General features: G+C 33.2%; 3 protein-coding genes across 3 annotated transcripts; 2 read left to right on the forward strand and 1 right to left on the reverse strand.

The window, feature by feature from the left end:
- Positions 1–1,338: 1,338 nt before the first annotated feature.
- On the forward strand, positions 1,339–13,899 carry LOC139088929 (organic cation transporter protein-like). Its single transcript, XM_070638291.1, has 7 exons — positions 1,339–2,099; positions 8,032–8,218; positions 8,286–8,374; positions 8,439–8,608; positions 12,312–12,504; positions 12,581–12,930; positions 13,002–13,899. The coding sequence occupies exons 1-7, from the start codon at positions 1,738–1,740 to the stop codon at positions 13,598–13,600; spliced, it is 1,950 nt and encodes a 649-aa protein (XP_070494392.1). The 5' UTR covers positions 1,339–1,737; the 3' UTR covers positions 13,601–13,899.
- A 2,195-nt stretch (positions 13,900–16,094) lies between these two features.
- Positions 16,095–17,693, forward strand: LOC139088921 (glutaminyl-peptide cyclotransferase-like). The gene is made up of 4 exons (XM_070638281.1): positions 16,095–16,328; positions 16,393–16,729; positions 16,786–17,003; positions 17,196–17,693. The coding sequence occupies exons 1-4, from the start codon at positions 16,278–16,280 to the stop codon at positions 17,598–17,600; spliced, it is 1,011 nt and encodes a 336-aa protein (XP_070494382.1). The 5' UTR covers positions 16,095–16,277; the 3' UTR covers positions 17,601–17,693.
- Positions 17,625–18,898, reverse strand: LOC139088920 (ribosome biogenesis regulatory protein homolog). The gene is made up of 3 exons (XM_070638280.1): positions 18,707–18,898; positions 17,900–18,646; positions 17,625–17,840 (listed from the first exon to the last, which is right to left on the reverse strand). Exons 1-3 carry the CDS (start codon positions 18,850–18,852, stop codon positions 17,705–17,707), a joined length of 1,029 nt encoding a protein of 342 aa, XP_070494381.1. The 5' UTR covers positions 18,853–18,898; the 3' UTR covers positions 17,625–17,704.
- Between the last annotated feature and the right edge of the window lie 88 nt (positions 18,899–18,986).

Here is an 18,986-nt window from a genome sequence, read left to right on the forward strand (position 1 = left end):
AAAGTTCCGTGACGAAGTCTTCTCCATTTGTAAGCAGCGAAAAAGCGGCAATGGTCAAGTGGTCAACAAAAGAAGTTACCAGAAGTAGCCGTTATAGCCCGAAACAGAGAGTCTAGTTGGATTCGGATGATTTTTCGCGTTCACACCAACTCGGTTTGTGTGATTCGCGACACACAAATTGTGGCTAGGTACGTTGTATTGATATACCCTGGGTCATGCAGCGTGCAGAGTTGGGGAAAGCAAAAACGTCCATTGGACAAAAACCCGTCATCACGACAAAAAAAATCATCGTCTTCACTAAGGCAAAATCAACATCTTGGAGTGCTCATTGCATCGAAATCAATATTCATTTATATTAAATCAGAAATTAAGTTGTAAAAGCCTGTGGCTTGGTCCCTTAAAAATTGAAATTTAAAAAAAAAATCTCCATTTGTGTCGCTCGGGAGCTAGACCTATGGTCGACTAATGACATTCCATGGAACGTTCCGGAGAAAAAGTCATCAGCCGATCGTAGTTTGTCTAGCTACTAATTGGAAATTTTGTCAAATTGTCTATTCGAGTTTATTCCGTAATTTAATTAAATGTGGCTACCTTTACTTCCTATTTATTTTAAAAAGACTTGCAGTCACGAGTTCAGATGAAGTCTTCTTCAATTAAAAGGTTGAAGGTCATCAGAATGCTTAAGAATTGATCTGTCAATTGCCTTCTTATTCCTTTCGACTCATAAAATCGTATTTGAGAATCAACTGTTAATTTTACAGTAGGTATCGAAAATTTACTTGATTTATATTAAACATATAATCAATGACTATTCAAGTCAATATCGAAATATTCTATTACATGCTGAATTATCCCATCAAATATGAAATTAATCAATTTTTTTCTCTAAAACTTCCTGTTCTAAGTCAGCTCAGATCATTCTAGTGATTTTGCATGGTTAAATCTACCGTACTCAAGTTGATTAACTGTTTGGGATTTTCTTATACACAGAGTTCTGTTTAGGATTATGTGAGAGAATGTAAAGCACAAAATTTGTGTACGAATGAGTAATGTTTATGAAGAAAAATTCTGAGAAAAAACTGCATGTCTGAGAGTCTGCTTCTATGAAACAACTGATCATAATCATGTCGACAACTCATATTGATTAAAACTAGTCTCATCGCAATCTCAATTCCGTTTTGATTTGCTCTTTCGTTCAACTGTAAACAAGACATGATACTCAGAGTATAATGTTGAGCACTCACTTGACCACTGCTTTGAACAAAAAAATCTCTTTATATAAAAAGAAAACTGGAGGTGCTCAATGAGTTAGTATTAAAACAAATTTTCATTCGTTAAGTCGGATATTCTTTGTTGTGCTGCGTGTCTCTTATAAATAAAAAAAAATTAAATTAAATTTTTTTTAGAGAGAAAACCTGCCAACAATAAAAAATAAAAAAATACGAATCAGCTCAAGTCGTGTTCTAGATTTATTACAATAATTAACACAACATACTTGTATGAGCATTAGCAATTTTTTTAATAGTTTTTCACGTAGTTGAAGATCAAGTAAATTGATAAGAAGTAAAATAGTGGAGAGAAATTTCATGGTATCATTTCAAGCAGCTGATCCATCAGCTCAGTGATACAAATAAGTTTGGAATCTCCAGATTAACACAAGACATATAAAAAAAGTGAAATTCAAAGTGCATGTGATTTAATTTTTATACTTAAAATTGCTCAATAAATTAAATAAAAATGACTCCAAAACCTGAAGATGCTCAAAGCTATACACTTCCACAAAATAATGGATATGTTAATAGTGCATTTGTAAATAATGAAAAATCTTCATCAGCAAATTTATCGAATAATACAAATGGAGATGTAAGACATTCACCACAACCGACACAACCTTCGCGACCGATCATCGATTTTGATGATCTTCTGCCACACATAGGAGACTTTGGACGATATCAAAAAATCCTTTTTCTCCTTATGATTCCATTTGCATTTTTTGTTGCATTCGTTTACTTCTCACAAATATTTATAACTCTTGTGCCTGATGAACATTGGTGTGCTGTGCCTGAACTTGAAAACTTAGGCTATACATTAGAAGAGAGGTAAGGTTTTTCACGTGTTTCTTGTTTTTGCTATTAGCAAAGTGTAATATTTTTCCAAGGCTTAAACGCTCTATAGACGATTTTTATTTACTTCTGGTGTGGATTGTTCTATCCATAGAATTTTATAAAAATACTTGAAACTGACTTCCAACTGATATTTTGATTCAAGCAAGGAATAAAATTCGAATAATAAAGGAATTAGATAGATAAATAGAATATAGATTAGGATCCGTCGATTACGAAAGGGCACTACGATCTACGGTCTGTTGTACCATCCCTGAATGTCATTTAATAGATTCCGATCTCTTTGATAAATTTAACAATAATTGGACATCATTTTGAAATAGTTCCTAATTATTTCACCATTGCCTTAATGTTATCCAGCACGACAACAGTCCATTGGTCAAATATTTTAGAATATTTTATAAAATTCTTAGTCATGATTAATCTCATAGCTTTGTGAAATCCGGAATCATTTTTTTACGACACCAATCATACTAATCTCATTCGTGCCAACAGGATATTTCAGAATCATTTTGGCATTTCTTTAATTTATTCCAAGACTTGAAATAATAATTATTTAATTTGATGGTATCTTGGATTCAATTCGTATTGAGCAGTAACAATAAGAGCAGAAAATATTGTTTACAATGAGCAATAGATGCGATTTTAACATCAACACTTGAATTTGCTTTATGAAGAGGAACATGACTCTGAGCGCGAAATAATACAATAAAGCTAAAGCTTCAATTAAAAATTATAAAACTGATTTTACAAGACATTAACCACTACATTTAAGGAAGCATTCAAGCTAATAATTCATTTTGTCGATGTCATAATATTATATTCTATCTATATGCTGCTTGTGATCAAGAAACATTATGTTTAGATAAATGTTTACCTTAAAAATACAAACATTCTTAACAGTCAGATATAATAAGCCTTTAATAAGTAAAGAATTAGTATCTAAGGTTAGTTATAATAATTTATGCAGGAAGTCACATGTTTGACATCTGGTTTCTCACCATCCACGCTAATTCTTTGATGATCTATTAAAGTCTTTTTATATCTCGTGATATAAAACTAGTGACTTGCTATTTAAGCTATTATCCAAAATGTTTTATACTGGTTTTATATGTTCTTAATTTCTGCTCTTATTCTTCTTACGACTCTTAGTCATTTGACGTCATTCAACTCTAATGGATTTTTACTTGCTAGAAACCTGTTTGGAATTTACTTACATTTTAATAAAAAACTCGTTGTAAATAAAAGGAATCAAAATTACCGTGATTCATCCGGGGAATCATTTAATTCTGCCTGCATATAAATTGATCGATGACATACATACAAATTTACATGCAAATAAATTTTCATATAAATTGAATGGCAATAAATTTTAATTTCTTCTAAGAAGTTCTTTGACATTTGCTGAATATCCAATGACTTTTACGAATAGATGGAATTCCGGATAGTAAACAAGCTTCTATGAACTTCTTCAAAACAAAATTCACAAACCTCATTTCATCCAGTTTTGATTTCCAATAAAATCACATGCATTGGAACGTGACTCACTAGGGGAAATTTCTTCAGGGAATTACTTCCATTAATGTGATGATCACTTCAAGTGGTTTTTAATGATACTCGTACATGAAAATTATTAATTTGATGTAATTTTCTTCAGTTATGTTCATGCACATAATAAAATAGAAGCAAACTATTATGTCTGATCATGTATTTACATGCATCCACAAGTGATATATATAAACAGCAGTGTTCGCAAAGTTTAATTATGTTTAATTTTTACATTCACAGCGGATATTATTTTTAAAGTGTTTAAATAAGCCAGTTACAATCTTACGTAGAGCTTTTATAGCTTATGACCAGCTGCATTCATGTATGATGTCCATTAAAAATTAGAATTTTTGAACGTCTTCCTTTTAATGTTTCTAAACTTATATAGCTCAATCCAGAAAGGAACTCGACTGAAAAATGTCCAAACATTCGGCCCAGGCTAACGTGATCTAGATCCAGGCTAGAATTGATGAAATTCGACATTAAGCTGGAATCAAGTTGTCATGAGGACGGATATTCACCAATTTCTATGCATTATGCTTTCCGGGAATACTAACCATGGCATAATATAACACAGCATAAAATCCCTTTAACGATGGACGTCATTTCTGAATGATCCAGTAGTAAAATAAGTGTTAAGCTATATAAGTTACAATTTATTTTTAATATTCTTTAAGGTTTACTGTCATAAGTTAGCCTTTCCATAATGCTCTTCTTAAATGCTAAACCACAAATAATATATAATTTCTGATTATGATCGTCATTTCCGCTAGTGACCTCTTTTCCTTAATAAGTATCAAAATAACTTCAACTTGACCCGAATGTATAAAATAATGTGCACTTTTTTCGTGTATTGCAACTTTGATGCATGAAATGTATATATGTATTCTGGCATGATGTCTAACTTGAAAGCCTACACGCTATATATCCAAGGTATTAATTAAGCAAATTGAACTTGAAAATAAAACTTGAAGTAAAAGTATGAAATTGGATGTCTGTAAATGCATAATTATATGCCATTAGACGTCTGTGTCATGAATTAGTTTTATGACAAATATTAGCTAAACATGTGCGGTAGGTAGCAACACTAAGCCGTTTTGTTATGCACACATAAGAGGCGTGACTGTAAAAATTAGATGATTAATGATCTTTCATCTTCAGCCAAAAAAATGTGAGACAAATCTTGATGAAATTATGAGTGTTAAATGGAAGAACTAATTAATTTATTACATTTGGTGTTGAGTATGAGCAAAAACCAATTGATTGATACATGTAGATATCCATTTCAATTAGGAGAATATATTAATATAATTATTGCTCACTTGCTCATTTGGTTGAATGAATCGTTTAGATGCAAAAAACCACTCAATTGATGCAGATCTTGCTGGACACTAATTAAGTTTTGTGTTCTATGTAAACACAAATTCAGAATTTGCTTGGAACTGAACCATACATTTGAAGGTTAGACAAAGTAGGTACTTAAGCATTGGTCTGTATCATACAGACTGTATGTCTAAGCTAAAAATATCAAGCACAACACAGTAAACCACAAGCATATCTAGTCCAAATTTGGTGTGTCACGATACTTTTCACGACTCACCACTGTATCCCAAAAAGCTTGAGAAGCACTGCATCAGTGTATCGCGGAGCATAATTTGTGTAAAACTGTTCTAAGCAGATGAAGCGATTGATAAATTCCTTGATTGATGAAGTCAGGACTCCAGATTAAAAGTTCCTTGAAATGACTTTGAAGAACAGTAGAACTGACATAAAGGCATTGAGCTAAAACTCGTACAATTCAGAACAAAAGTTCTAACTCAACAGACTGATTGACTTCTTGATTATTTTGACAGGTTCATTGAAAACTTGAGTTAATAGCTGTGACTACTCTAAATTCGCAAAATTCAAATAATTGTCAGTTCTCGATTTCACGCTTGCTATACAAATTGGGTGGTAGCCATTTAACTGATTGTTTGGTATTGCAAAAATAATAAGTTAATGTCCGCAATAAAACAATATCCGATTAATCAAATTTTAAGACATGGAAGTAATTTCTTCAATCACGTTTTTTTGTCTAAATTTATTCTCATTGGAATCGGTCGAGTTTCAAGTTGAAAGTGTTGCTACACCTCAAAATTTCCTACTTAATTAAGTGCTTATGTTTGCAGCTATTTATTAAATGTCCACTTTAAATTTTGCACGGTTACTAAAAGTCATGCTGTTCCTCATTTAAAACAAAAATGTTAGTTCTGCAATATGTAGGAAAAAAAAAATTGCAGAGCTATATACACAAGTCATATGGAAAGGTTTCATAATTTTTGCCAATCCGTGTAATGATCGCGGAAACCTTTCGAACGTTTCTTATTCACTGACTCATGACTGCTAATAAAATCCTTGCAAATAATTCCAAATCAATCAAGCTAACGTTTTTATACTTTGATCATTTTTTTCACTTCAATTAGAAGAATTTTAGCAGTCTTATTATTTTTATGATATTCTTAATCGCTTCCGGTATTTCTGAGTAAATGAATTAATATTCCTTTCTATTAAGACTCGATCACTTATTACGTCTAGCTTTTGATTGTGGGGGGTTTGACAGTTTTTAAATAATTAATAAATTTCACTACATTGGCATCGACCAGCAAGGCACAATGTAACTAACCGCATGTTTCGCTATGAAAATAGGTTCGAATCATTTGTCTTCGGTGTCATTAGTCCTAACAGACAATAAGCATGCTCGTTTCGATTTTGTACTCAATATGGACTTACTATCTACTGGATCCAAAAGCTTACAACACCATCCACAAACTCTAACTAACTCAAAGAAGCAAAAGTGCCTTGATAGCTCACTTAACAAGGTGCGGGTCACGAAAGTTGGTGTTGAGTTTGAACTCCAGGGTTCGAATCCCATCACCGACCTAATGGTTTTTCGGAAGTTTAGATACTTCTTAAGTGTAGCAGTTTATTGATGGGAACTAAGAATTAGAGAACGTAAAATGTTAGAACGGGTCATGATTGATGTAGTTGGAATGATAATAGAAAAAAAAACTCTTTGCATGCTCATGAGTATGTTCACAAAATTGTGCATGCTCAATTGTATTGATTAAGCTCACTCATAAGTACGTTCAATTATGTGAGTATACTCATTGCCAGTTAGGGTAAGGCAACTTTGCATCTTGCTGTTAATACGGCAACATAGCATTGTCTTAGCGAACACATTGTGCTGTTCGGGGGAGATTAGTGATATCTAAACCACACTGGACGCTATTTGTTAACGACCACTAATAGCACAGGATTAAAAGATCGAGAACGATTATTTCAAAAAATTAAATTGTAATTTGAGACTAGCAACAAAAAAAAAAAACTATTCAGTAGCCTTAAAACTTTATTTTACTATGACATTAATTGTGGTTAATATTAATAGTAACATGTGGTTCTGGTTCTCGCTATGTCTGTTAATTAAGTTTAATTTACTTACAATACAATAAAAAATAGAAAAATAGGAAAATGCATAATAAATTAGATTTTTTTTACTTCAAGTGCATGTGCTGCATTTTTTACGCAGAAAATACCGCGCCTTGTGATGCGAATTGAACTTGACTTACGGTGGCATTTAATGCAGTTCACAAAGGTCGAAGTCGCTTGGTGATCATGATACATTAGAATTTTTGACATACTTAATGATATGCATAGTTACTTACTTCGCTGGTTGTACAGATCAATTGTGATCCATGACCTTCCACAGGAGTCGCTTGAAGATGTCTTTATCGCTGGCTTCCACTTGCCAATTTAGCATAGAAGTTGATGAATATGCATAGAAGTTAAGGAGACACAAGAGTTAAGAGTTGTGTGCATCAAAAAATCCACCTCCGCTAAATTATTGGAAGTCATTAGTGACAACCTCTTTGTTTAGTCAAGAAATTTGATTTAATTTTCTCCATTTGAAATGTGTGTGGACCATAATGTCTGCTTCTATTGGCTATAACCTTCAAAGATCGTGTATTATTTTCTGCATTGTAACATTTAGGACTGTAAATACCGAATAATTTCTCGTAAAAATAGAATGCCTGCTTTTTGCATAAATCATTGACATTTCCGCCTAATTACCGCTTTTATTAAACAAACTCTACATTATATCCCACAGTCACATGAATTTACGAATTAAATGTATCAAATTAAAATCAATATTTTGATTCATAATGAATATCAGCATGTGAAGATCAGTTTCAGAGTCTATAATGACATTTTATGTCAGTTCAATTTATTACATTATTATTTTTACAATGAATGCACGTCGACAAGCTTATAAGGTCAATACAATTAGTACATTATGACTTCTTTTTCGTTTAATAATTCTTAGGCAGCAGCTTGCAATTCCTTATGATGAAAATGATGGATATAGCAAATGTACAATGTATGCTGTGAATTTTACGTATATACATTCTCTTGGAATAAGGAAGGCAGATCCAAATTGGCCAAAACAATCGTGCGCATATGGATGGGAATATAACTTTACTGACATACCTTACAGTACCGTAGCAACCGAGGTAATTGAAATCAGATTTTCATGAGCATTTCCTTTAATATTTATTATTCTTGTACATATATCAACAGTTTGATTGGGTGTGTGAAAATGCATATTTACCGACATTATCGCAATCTATATTCTTTATGGGTGCCATTGTCGGTGGATTAATGTTCGGGTAAGTGCAAAAATTTCGTCTCATTAAATGAAATCCAATGTTTATACTTATTTTCCCATATTAGGTATATCGCAGATCATTATGGACGTATTCCAGCTTTAGCTGGCTGTAACATTATTGGATTCGTAGCTGGTGTTGCAACTGCATTTGTCGGCAATTTTTGGCAGTTCAGCGTTTGTCGATTTCTAGTCGGATTTGCATTCGACAACTGCTTTACAATGATGTATATACTAGGTGAGAATATCCATTAGATCATATCGCATTGCGCTTAATTGTTTACATGTGATCTATTTATTATTCATTACTACAACGGATTACAACTATTGCGGCTACTTAATTTATTTATTGAGTTATTTATGTTTTGCCTGAAAAGATCAACGATAATGTTTATATGAAGTATTTCTATGCGATTTGAATATTAATTTGTATCTAAGCGATTTATGTTCATTTGCTGAACTCCTCAAGGTTTACTGAACTTACAAAAAGCAATAGTACATCAGGAATAGATGACTAAGGCGATTTTAAGCCAAACTATAGATTTTGTTTAAAAACTGGAAATAATTGGAATTTTGCAATGTCTCCGATTAAGGAAGTTAAATTAAGGGTTATTTCTGTAAAAAACCAATCTAAACGTTCATTATTCTCTGAATAAATCAGACAGTCATCAGAAATTCCCATAAAAAAATACATTATTAGTATGCAAAAATCCAGCAACAATTGACTTGTTAGAAACAAATCAAACATATATCATAGACTGGCAGGCAGGAAATCATGTATTATTTTGCATGTTCGGATATGTTATAATGACTCATGACTCTTAAGGAATTCCCTTTACGATTATTAGCAATTTATTCATTTGATCACAGACAATGAGGTATTAAGTCTTTTCCTTCTATGAAGTATGTACATTCTTTTTTTGATTTATAAAACATTTTGCATTGCCGACCTTGATCGTAAAAAAAGCGTCACTCTGTACACGTTTTTTATTTTGTAAGTAGCTATAGTAATGTTATCGTTGCGTTTATGCACTCAACATTCACCTGTCTGAATGCCTTATACATTTCAATGATAAACAAAGTATGTATTATAAAATACATGTGCGTAATGAAATAATGTGCATATTATGCTATATCAATCCATTTATGACACATTTACTACTCGTTATGGAACAGGTGTCACTTTTCCAGACTCGAAAGTTCTTTTTATTCTTGTTCCACAACATTTCGAATAGTTTTTTTTTCTGACCTTATTAATGTCTTAGTTTGATGTTCAGGAAGTAATATTAATGCATTTTTACAGTACTTTTTAATCTTTCGTCATTGCACTTAAACCGTTGCAAAGTTATTTGACACTGAAAATCAAAACATACAAATTAACCGCACAACCGTAAACAGCTGATCTTGGTGAACTTGGTGAATAACAAAATGTGAAATGACATTGATGGATAGTGCGATTCCAATATGCCTCAAAATATACTTCAACTCATTATGAGATGTTGTGGGATGTATTTTAAATGTCATCAATGGAATTGGAAGGTTTTAGGTTAGAATAAAGCAGTGGTGGGCTATCAGAGTGCCGCGACACACAGTTACGACATTCCAGTGTGCTCAGTGTTCCTCACTACTGTGGTATGGAATCCTCACTGGTATGAAACACTGGACACACTTTAATGTCGTTACTATGCTCGATCAATCCTGATTATGCTTTTTCGATGTCAGGACCTGAGACCGGGAAGGTTCCGTCCCGAGTGCCGAAAATCTTCCGGGATCGGGATTTCAGGCAAGCATAATTCTGGTCAATATGATATCAAACAGATTTACTTTATTGCTAAGCTTTGACACCCAGAATTAATACGAGAGAAGGCACTGAGACAGTTTGTCTAATAAAGTCTTATTTATTGGAGGCAGGCAAGGATCTAAAATTTATTCTAAATCGTTTATTCTAAATTAATGACCTCAAGGAAATGAATTTTAATAAAACCGGTTCTGCAAATTCCTTAAATTCCATTCAGTATTATAAATTTTATTGGATTAATGCACCCCAATGTTTTCAAGCGATTATAGAATATTAAGTTTTTAGAAGATTTATAGGTGCGTTTCTTAATATCGTGAGCATTGGTAATTGGCGAAGGGCAGCCAGTGATAGACGACAGCTGATAGAGGATTGAATCCTTTTTATCTTGTCATATAAACCCGATCGGCACTCTTTGAAATGTTGTGGCTGCTACTTGGTTCTAAGTATACTACAACCTCGTCGCCGTGGTGGCAACATTTTAAAGAGTGCCGATCGAGAAAGCACTCTTTATAATGATTGAGTGATCAGTCTCTGTTGGGAATCAAACCTACGTACGTACAAAAGAATGATACAGATATCCGGTCTGTTGCCTTACCATTCTCGACCACAGACGTCTTACTGTCGCACTGGTAGATTTTCATATATATTACTCGATAACTTAGATTCCACTCTGTTACCTGCTCTGCTCAGACATCACTCGTTTAAATACGATTAGGTGCAGTAGATTCATTTTGCCAATAGTAGAAAGAGCAACAGGTCAACGATCAGTTCAACAGGTCAACTATCGCAGTTACTATTCGTTTTGGCGTACCCTAATCTATTTTCTATATCAGTGGTAAGCTTCGACGGCACACAGGTTGCCCACCACTGTCCTATATAGAAGTTAGACCAATAGTTGTAATCTCCAGAATTGACTAATACTCTTCAAGTACCAGACTACTGCGTTAATTTACTCACATTAGTCAAACAAAAAGCGTATAAAATGCTGAGCATTAAAATTTTTCCTACGTGCCACTTTATTATGAAAGAATTTGAAAACAATGTGGCAGTCAAATTTCAAGATGACTCTCTTTTTTTCATCATCAATAATTGAAGCTCTATTGTTTCATTACATTGATGAATTTTATTCACATTTAATTATAATATTTTCATTTTCATCGTCATTATTAGCACATTTTCTATGTCAAGAACAAACCAGATCTGGTTTTTGCGGATATTTTCATATATGAGTTGTCTTGACTAAGTTTCATGTGATAGATTATTATAGGAAGGATTTTTAAGTAGTGTTTCAGAATTATTCAGTCATTATTGACGTATATTAGACTTAATAATTATAACAATCTCTCGTGCAGTTCTTATGATTTATTCTTTTGATTTTGTAGGAAATGCGCAATGTAATAAGTTGTAGAACTACATCAGATGTTAATTATTAATTGTTAATGTCCGCTTTTTTGTTGTACCTTATATAGCTACTTACATGACAAACCTACAAATAAGGTGTGTGAATGTAAATAGATTATTACACCTGGTACTTAAATTCAGCAACAATTTTTCAACAGGATATAATTTAAGTCATATTTGTGAGCATGTGCACTTTGTTTACTACTTTAATTATAGAACCTGTCAGACTCAAATGTGCATTATAAGATCAGGAAATGGTTGACAAATTATGTCGATTCAATTAGACAACTCCCCTTAATGGCCTTAGATTTCTCATGTACTCTATATCATTTCTAATTAGTTCAACTAAATCATGATCAGATTAAGATGTTTGATAATGATTGCTATGATTATAATTCAATATCGAACGTTTTTCAAAGGAAAGTCCTTACAATAAGTTTGATGGACATGCGTGAATGATTAAATTGAGATCAATTAGCCTAATTGGATGACATGCTGTAACTTTGTTTGTTTTTTCTATGACATATAAATTAAAATCAGTTGATCCTTCCACCTGCAATTTGTAGTCTACATTCCAGCACTAATTATTCATCATCTAACAGATGTTAATTAAATATTTTGCATTTGCATACCTAATTTAAATAGCTATATATTTTTTGACACAATAATCATTGCATTAGGCTGTGACTTAATATATTTATATAAATTGCTAATTAATTAATTCTATTTACCATTTTTATAGTGCTAGAATATACGGGTGCAAAATGGCGAACATTTGTTGCAAACATGTCAATTGCAATATTCTTTACAATCGCTTCATGTGGTCTTCCTTGGATGGCATATTATATTGCTGATTGGAAAATGTTTGCTATAGTGACATCAGCACCATTGATTCTTGCTGTTTTTACGCCTTTTGTAGTTCCAGAATCTGCTAGGTAAACAATTTTTTATATTTTTTTATTGAATTTAAAGCAATTAAGTTTCTCATTATAATTCTTCGTACGTGTGTAGATGGCTTGTGTCTCAAGGTCGCGTTGAAGAAGCAACAAAGATTTTGAAAAAGTTTGAGAAAATCAATGGACGTAAAGTTTCGCCCCAAATCTATAAAGATTTTGATGAGAGCTGTAAGAGAATGCAGGAAGAAGAAGCTGAAAACGCCAATTACTCATTACTCGATCTCTTTAAAACTCCAAGATTAAGGCGAATAACGATATTATTAATTGTTATATGGATGGTGATTTCTCTTGTTTTCGACGGACATGTGAGAAATGTTGGCTCTCTCGGACTCGATTTTTTCATTACATTTACAATTGCTGCTGCTACGGAATTCCCAGCTGATACATTATTGACATTAACGTTAGGTAAATTGCTGCTACATATTTTCTTACTTTCTTCCTCAAATGTAAATTTCTATTTAATTTAATTAAACTAGATCGTTGGGGCAGAAGGTGGCTTGCATTTGGAACGATGGTGATGAGTGGAACATTTAGTTTACTTGCTGTGTGCGTACCTGTTGGCATATACTCTGCTGCATTAGCTATTCTTGGAAGATTCTCTGTTAATATATCGTACAATATTGGATTGCAATATGCAGCTGAATTGTTGCCAACTGTTGTTCGAGCTCAAGGTGTCGCCTTCATACACATTATGGGATATGTAGCAAGCATTCTTGCACCTTTTGTTGTTTATTTATCACACATCATGAACGAATTGCCATTGATTGTGTTAGGAATTTTAGGAATATTTGGTGGATTCCTTTCGCTGTACTTACCTGAAACATTAAATCATGAACTTCCGCAAACTTTGGCTGATGGTGAAGAATTTGGTCGTGGTCAAGGAATGTTTGATTTTCCATGTTGCGCAAAACAAGTCGACGACGATGTTGACAAAGAATGCGGAAACTTCCAAAGAAGTCATTCCATTGGTCAAGCATCACTGCGCGCATCAACACGTGGTGAATATAGTTCAAGCATGCTTCAAAGATCTGTTCGTTCTCGTGCCTCATTTAAGTCAATAAATACAAAGCTTTAACACTTCTTATTATATTCATAGTAAGACTGTTAATTTAAAGAAGGTATAAGATACTATAATAACTGGTTGACTTTCTAGTCACACAATTTGTATAGAAGCAATAGAAAATCTGTGAATATGTTCAACAAATCAGTAGAAATAACGAATTTAGAATGAAAATGCAAACAAATGTGGTATTAGAAAATGATATTTATTTAAATGTAGGAACTCTCATTTGTAAATTAATGCATAAGCTCTCTTGCCTTTCTAATAATTTATTCATGTATACATCTTTTTTATAGCTAGTAATAAAAACAATTACATTTAAAGAGAAAAATAGAACAAAACAAGCCTTTTTACTCAAATGGCATCAGTGGCCTAAATGGTAGAACGTTGGCCATACATGCCAAACATCCTGAGTACAATCCCAGGTCGGAATGGTTTAGTACTTCAGTCATAATTATTAGAAGCTCATGGGAAATTTTTCACATGTCCTTTTTCCATTTCACACCTTTGAAGTCTTCTAGTTCCCACTTAAAATGTAGGTCTGGCGCACCCTCACTCGATTCGTATTGTGTGTTAAAGATCTGAATAGCTAAAAGGTTTTTTTCAGGTAGTTACGAAGCTTGATTCGTGTGTTGGGTGCAGTATTGAGGTCTCTCTGGCACATAATGTGTCTCCACTGCTAGGTATACAAGGTATCCTTTACGTAATCTTGCGCACACGAATAGTAACTGAATACATTGCAGGGTACATCAGGTCTTATGTCACATAAAAACTGTAAGTCTAAAGGGTGTGGCACAACAGATTGCTGCTCACAGTGTTTCCAGCTCATTAGGCTGGGATATACCTTCAAGCATTCTATATATACACAAACTCACGTCACACACGTCAATTACGAATCTAAAGAGAAACTTCCAATTGTCTTTTTAATCCTTTAAATCATGTTTATCGTCATACAATTTTCCACCTACTTTCCACGTACTCGTCACGATGATTGTTCACTTTTCATGTGGGTATTTATCTCGTATTTACGCATATACATCATTTTCACCTGTACGATATGAATCACTTATTATTAACATCACGTATGAGCTTTATATTGACAATAAATGTTGTTACCGTTATCAATGACATGTATCGAATTTTACATGGAAAGCAATCAATTGGGAAATAAATTGAACAACTGTTGACTATAAATTTAGACGTTCAATTTTTGGATGTAGTCTTCATCTTAATGTCTAGTTACATACGTCTATTAGTATGGATTCTAAATTTTTCGATCTCGACAGGTTAGTGAACCATGACAGAACCTATTAAACTCATTGACCATACAGAGTAACTGTACGCTGTTACATGGATTACCATGTAATTCCTTAGATGTCATCTAAAACCAGATCTACTGCTGGCTTTCACTAAATTATTAGGCACAGTAATGTTTCTCTCAACAGTTTTCTTGAATTGATCATCGAGACTTACCCAGACATTTGGTTTTTATTTTGGAAATATATATAACCCTAATAGACAAAGAGCATAATCTCGAGAGCATGCTCACCTTAAATATACTAGATGAGCAGAGCCAAGTGGCAGCCACTTGGTGGCAACATTTTAATATGTGCCGATCGGGTGAGTGCTGCTCTCACCTAACCCTACTCCTTACAGCAGGCTCTTTGCATGATGGGGTAAATTACCCTAACAGCAACCTATTACCTAAATTAACGTGCTCATGAGTATACTCAGTCAGTATAATGGAACATGATCAATTTTATGACCACAATCACAAGCAAGCTCCTTATCTGTTCGTGTTAGTCAGATCTAGGCTGTTACCATATGTAAGTTTATCGTTTTGACTGACGCATGTAAACTCTTAGATGACATTTAAACGACTTGACTTATCAGATCGCCATCAAAAAACAGTGGTAAGCCTGTCACTCACGCATGATTGGTTTAAGCTACCTGACTTTTTTGGAAATGAATTATAAAAATTTCCAGATATCTTTGAGGTAAATGAAGGTTAATCACTGCTCGGGTTATTAACACGGCTAATAACGGATATAAAAGGAATAACTGATGGAGGACATACAATGTGAACTTGTTTACGGAAAATGCCCGATAAATCTGAACGAGTGAAAAAGCAATTCCAATTTATGTAAATAAAATACGGATAGAATCGACCGAAACCTAATAAAAACTTTGGTAATTTATTTATGCAAATTTAATTCCTCGCCTTTTGTCAACTTTGTCTATTCATTCATCCCATACTGTTTCTAACGCTGCATTTTCTTTCTCTCAGCTTCAACATCAACGTCATATGGTATGTATTAGCAGTAGCAATAACTCTCACTGTTGTGCTACTGTTAATTTTTATATTTCATACCATTGTGAGCGAAAGCACACACAAGTCGTCTATACACATATGCTATGCTTCACATCAAAATACTATACATGATGAAGCTCATTGATTGTATTTGATGTTCGGTGTTACTTTTTTTTCGTTTCAGTCATTGTTAAATCATCGACGGTGTAGGTTGTTTTAGTGTCACAATTCCAACTTACGTAAATACGTAAATAGAGACTAGATTAATATTTTTTTTTAGTATTTCCTGAATCTAAAATAATAATTAATAGAGGAATCTGAATGATTGCTACCTGTTTTAATTAAATAAACAGAAGAACCAATAAATTATTAAAAATTATAATGAGGCTTTCTGTAACCTTGACTCTGTTTTATTTGTGCTTTTTTAAACAGGTAATACTTAGAAGTTTTATACATTTTAGCATAGCTTTATTAATTATTAACAAACATTTATTAGTCATCAGGTGCTTTGAACTATCAAGATGCTTTAAAAATTGCTCAGCTAGATGACCAGAAACACTTTGACAATGCACTACAAAACATCCTCATCCCAAGAGTTGCATCAACTGAAGGCTCAAAGAAAGTGCAAAATTTCATAATCAGTGAAATGGAATCAATGGGAATGACTGTTGAACAAGACTCGTTTTACGATAATGCACCGATTTTTGGGAAGATAAACTTCGTCAATATAATTGGCAAAATCAATCCCAATGCTGATCGGTTCCTAATGTTATCTGCACATTATGACTCGAAATATTTCCCAGATAATAAGTTTGTCGGTGCCACAGATTCAGGTATGAATTTACATATTTACATAACGACTTGTAATTCATGAGTTTAAATATCACAGCTGTTCCATGTGCACTTATGCTGAATATTGTAAAGACAACGCTTCCGTACATTCAAAACGTTTTAAAGGATAAGAATCTTGGACTGATGCTTGTTTTCTTCGATGGAGAGGAAGCCTTTGAACAATGGACAGATACCGACTCCTTGTACGGTTCAAGACATTTGGCGAAAAAGTGGGAACAAACCAAGTACAAGAATGAAAAGGAAATTGACAGAATTGTAAGTGATAATGGGGATCGTTCACATATGACGTCCAATACTACTCTCTTTTTGGAATAGAATTTTCTTTGAGAATTTAGTGAGATGTGCTTAAATATTTAAATAGTGATGGATATCATTAGTGAACGATCCCTCAAGAAATTATACCTTTTGTCATATGACAGTATCTTAATTTGTGTAATATATTGTCAGAATGTCATGGTGCTACTTGATTTAATTGGAAGTGGAAATGCAAGATTTGTATGTTCAACACCAAACACCTGTCCATTGAATAAACGACTTGTTCAAATTGAAAACACCCTTCGTGAAGCTTCATCACTAAAAGCTGTTGGAAATGGAAATCGCGGTATGTTTTTGAATTCCTATAGAAGTTTGGGAGTAAGTGACGATCATATTCCTTTTCAACGACGTGGAGTTTCCATTCTTCATCTCATTCCCATGAATTTTCCTTCAACTTGGCACACAAATGATGATGATGGAAGGAATTTAAATCACAATTCAATTTATAATTTCAACAAAGTTATGAGAATTTTTGTTCTTGACTACCTCACGACATGCGTAAATAACCCAAAATCAAAGAACTGCTCATTTAAGTAAATAAATGTGAAGACAATGCAAAGATACAGATATTAATAAAAGAAGTTTTATTTCATAAGATTTATTTATAGCATATTAAAACCTTAAACATAACATTCACCTTTTTATCGTCGTTTTCTTCCAGCAGGTTTTTTGTTTCCAGCACGTCCCATTCCAGATTTTGGTTTTTTTGTGAACTTTTTAGCATGCTTAGATTTACTTCCGCCTTTCTTTTTCTTCTCGACTGGTTTCTTCTCACGTCTACAATAAATTTATTTCAATTAATGTAAAGTCTATAAATCAACTATATTAGAACTTACTCTTCACGGTCTTCTCTCTTTTGAATTTGAACTGCCTTTTCAACATCAATTTTAGGTCGCTTCTTCAATAGTTTATCAACAACTTCAATTTGTTCTGATTTTTCCATTGCATTATTAATTGGTCTCTTTCGTTTCTGTGCACCTGGAATCAACTCTTTAACACCGATTCCTCGAGCTGTCTTTTCCTTTGGCAAACTAGCTTGGAATTTGCCAACTGATGCTGTTGATGCCTTTGCTATTGTTGCTGCAACTAAAAGATCCTTAGCACTAGCAGATTCTTCAGATACAAAACCAACTCGAGGCATATCCACTTTTTGTGCCCGAGCAATGTTCTTCATTCTTGATATTTCGTTCTTAGCAATCTTTTCATTCTTCAAATCCTTCTTCTTTTGGAACATGTCTGTCATTGGGTCTAAATTCTGGGGTACTTCCAAAACCCAATCCTTTTCTCTTTCTGCCTTATATTTTTGATATCCATAAGTTGGAACCCATTTTCCAAGTTCTTCATCATATACTTTTTTGTCCTTCTTTCGCTTGACAATTCCTTTCTCTTTAGCAAATTGCTCCCATTTTGTTGGAGCTCTTGGAACTGGAAGTTTTCTGGCTCTTGGAAGTGCAAAACTAGGTTTAGGTAATTTAACTACTATATGTTCATCTAATCTTTCTGTTGGAAGTTCCCAAATACTATTCACAAGTAATTGAACATTATCTCTTGTAAGATTTGACAGATATGCTTCTGTATTCTCTCTAGAAATTATTTTTTTATAAACATCATGTTGAAAATGCATGAAAACAAAAATTACTTACTTGATTTCCTCAGAAAAAATGTTGGGATCAGAAATCATCAATCTACCAGCATCTATCTTGACTTCTTCATGCTTCACAACATTGATTGGCTTATACTTCTCTGCTTCTTTTGCCTGTTTGTCTAAAACTTCCTTCACAATATCCATTTTAATAAAAATTTTATTTCATGTGAGTTTGTTATTGTTTCTAGTATTTTTTAACCTAAAAAACTGATCAACAATATTTTTGAATTTTAAAAAACCGTTACAGAAATCTGAAATATGTTAAAGCAGCAAAAAGT

The sequence above is a fragment of the Chironomus tepperi genome, unplaced genomic scaffold, assembly GCF_022539635.2.
Source record: "Chironomus tepperi strain 1889 unplaced genomic scaffold, CSIRO-AGI_Ctep_v1 contig_172, whole genome shotgun sequence".
NCBI lineage: Eukaryota > Metazoa > Arthropoda > Insecta > Diptera > Chironomidae > Chironomus > Chironomus tepperi.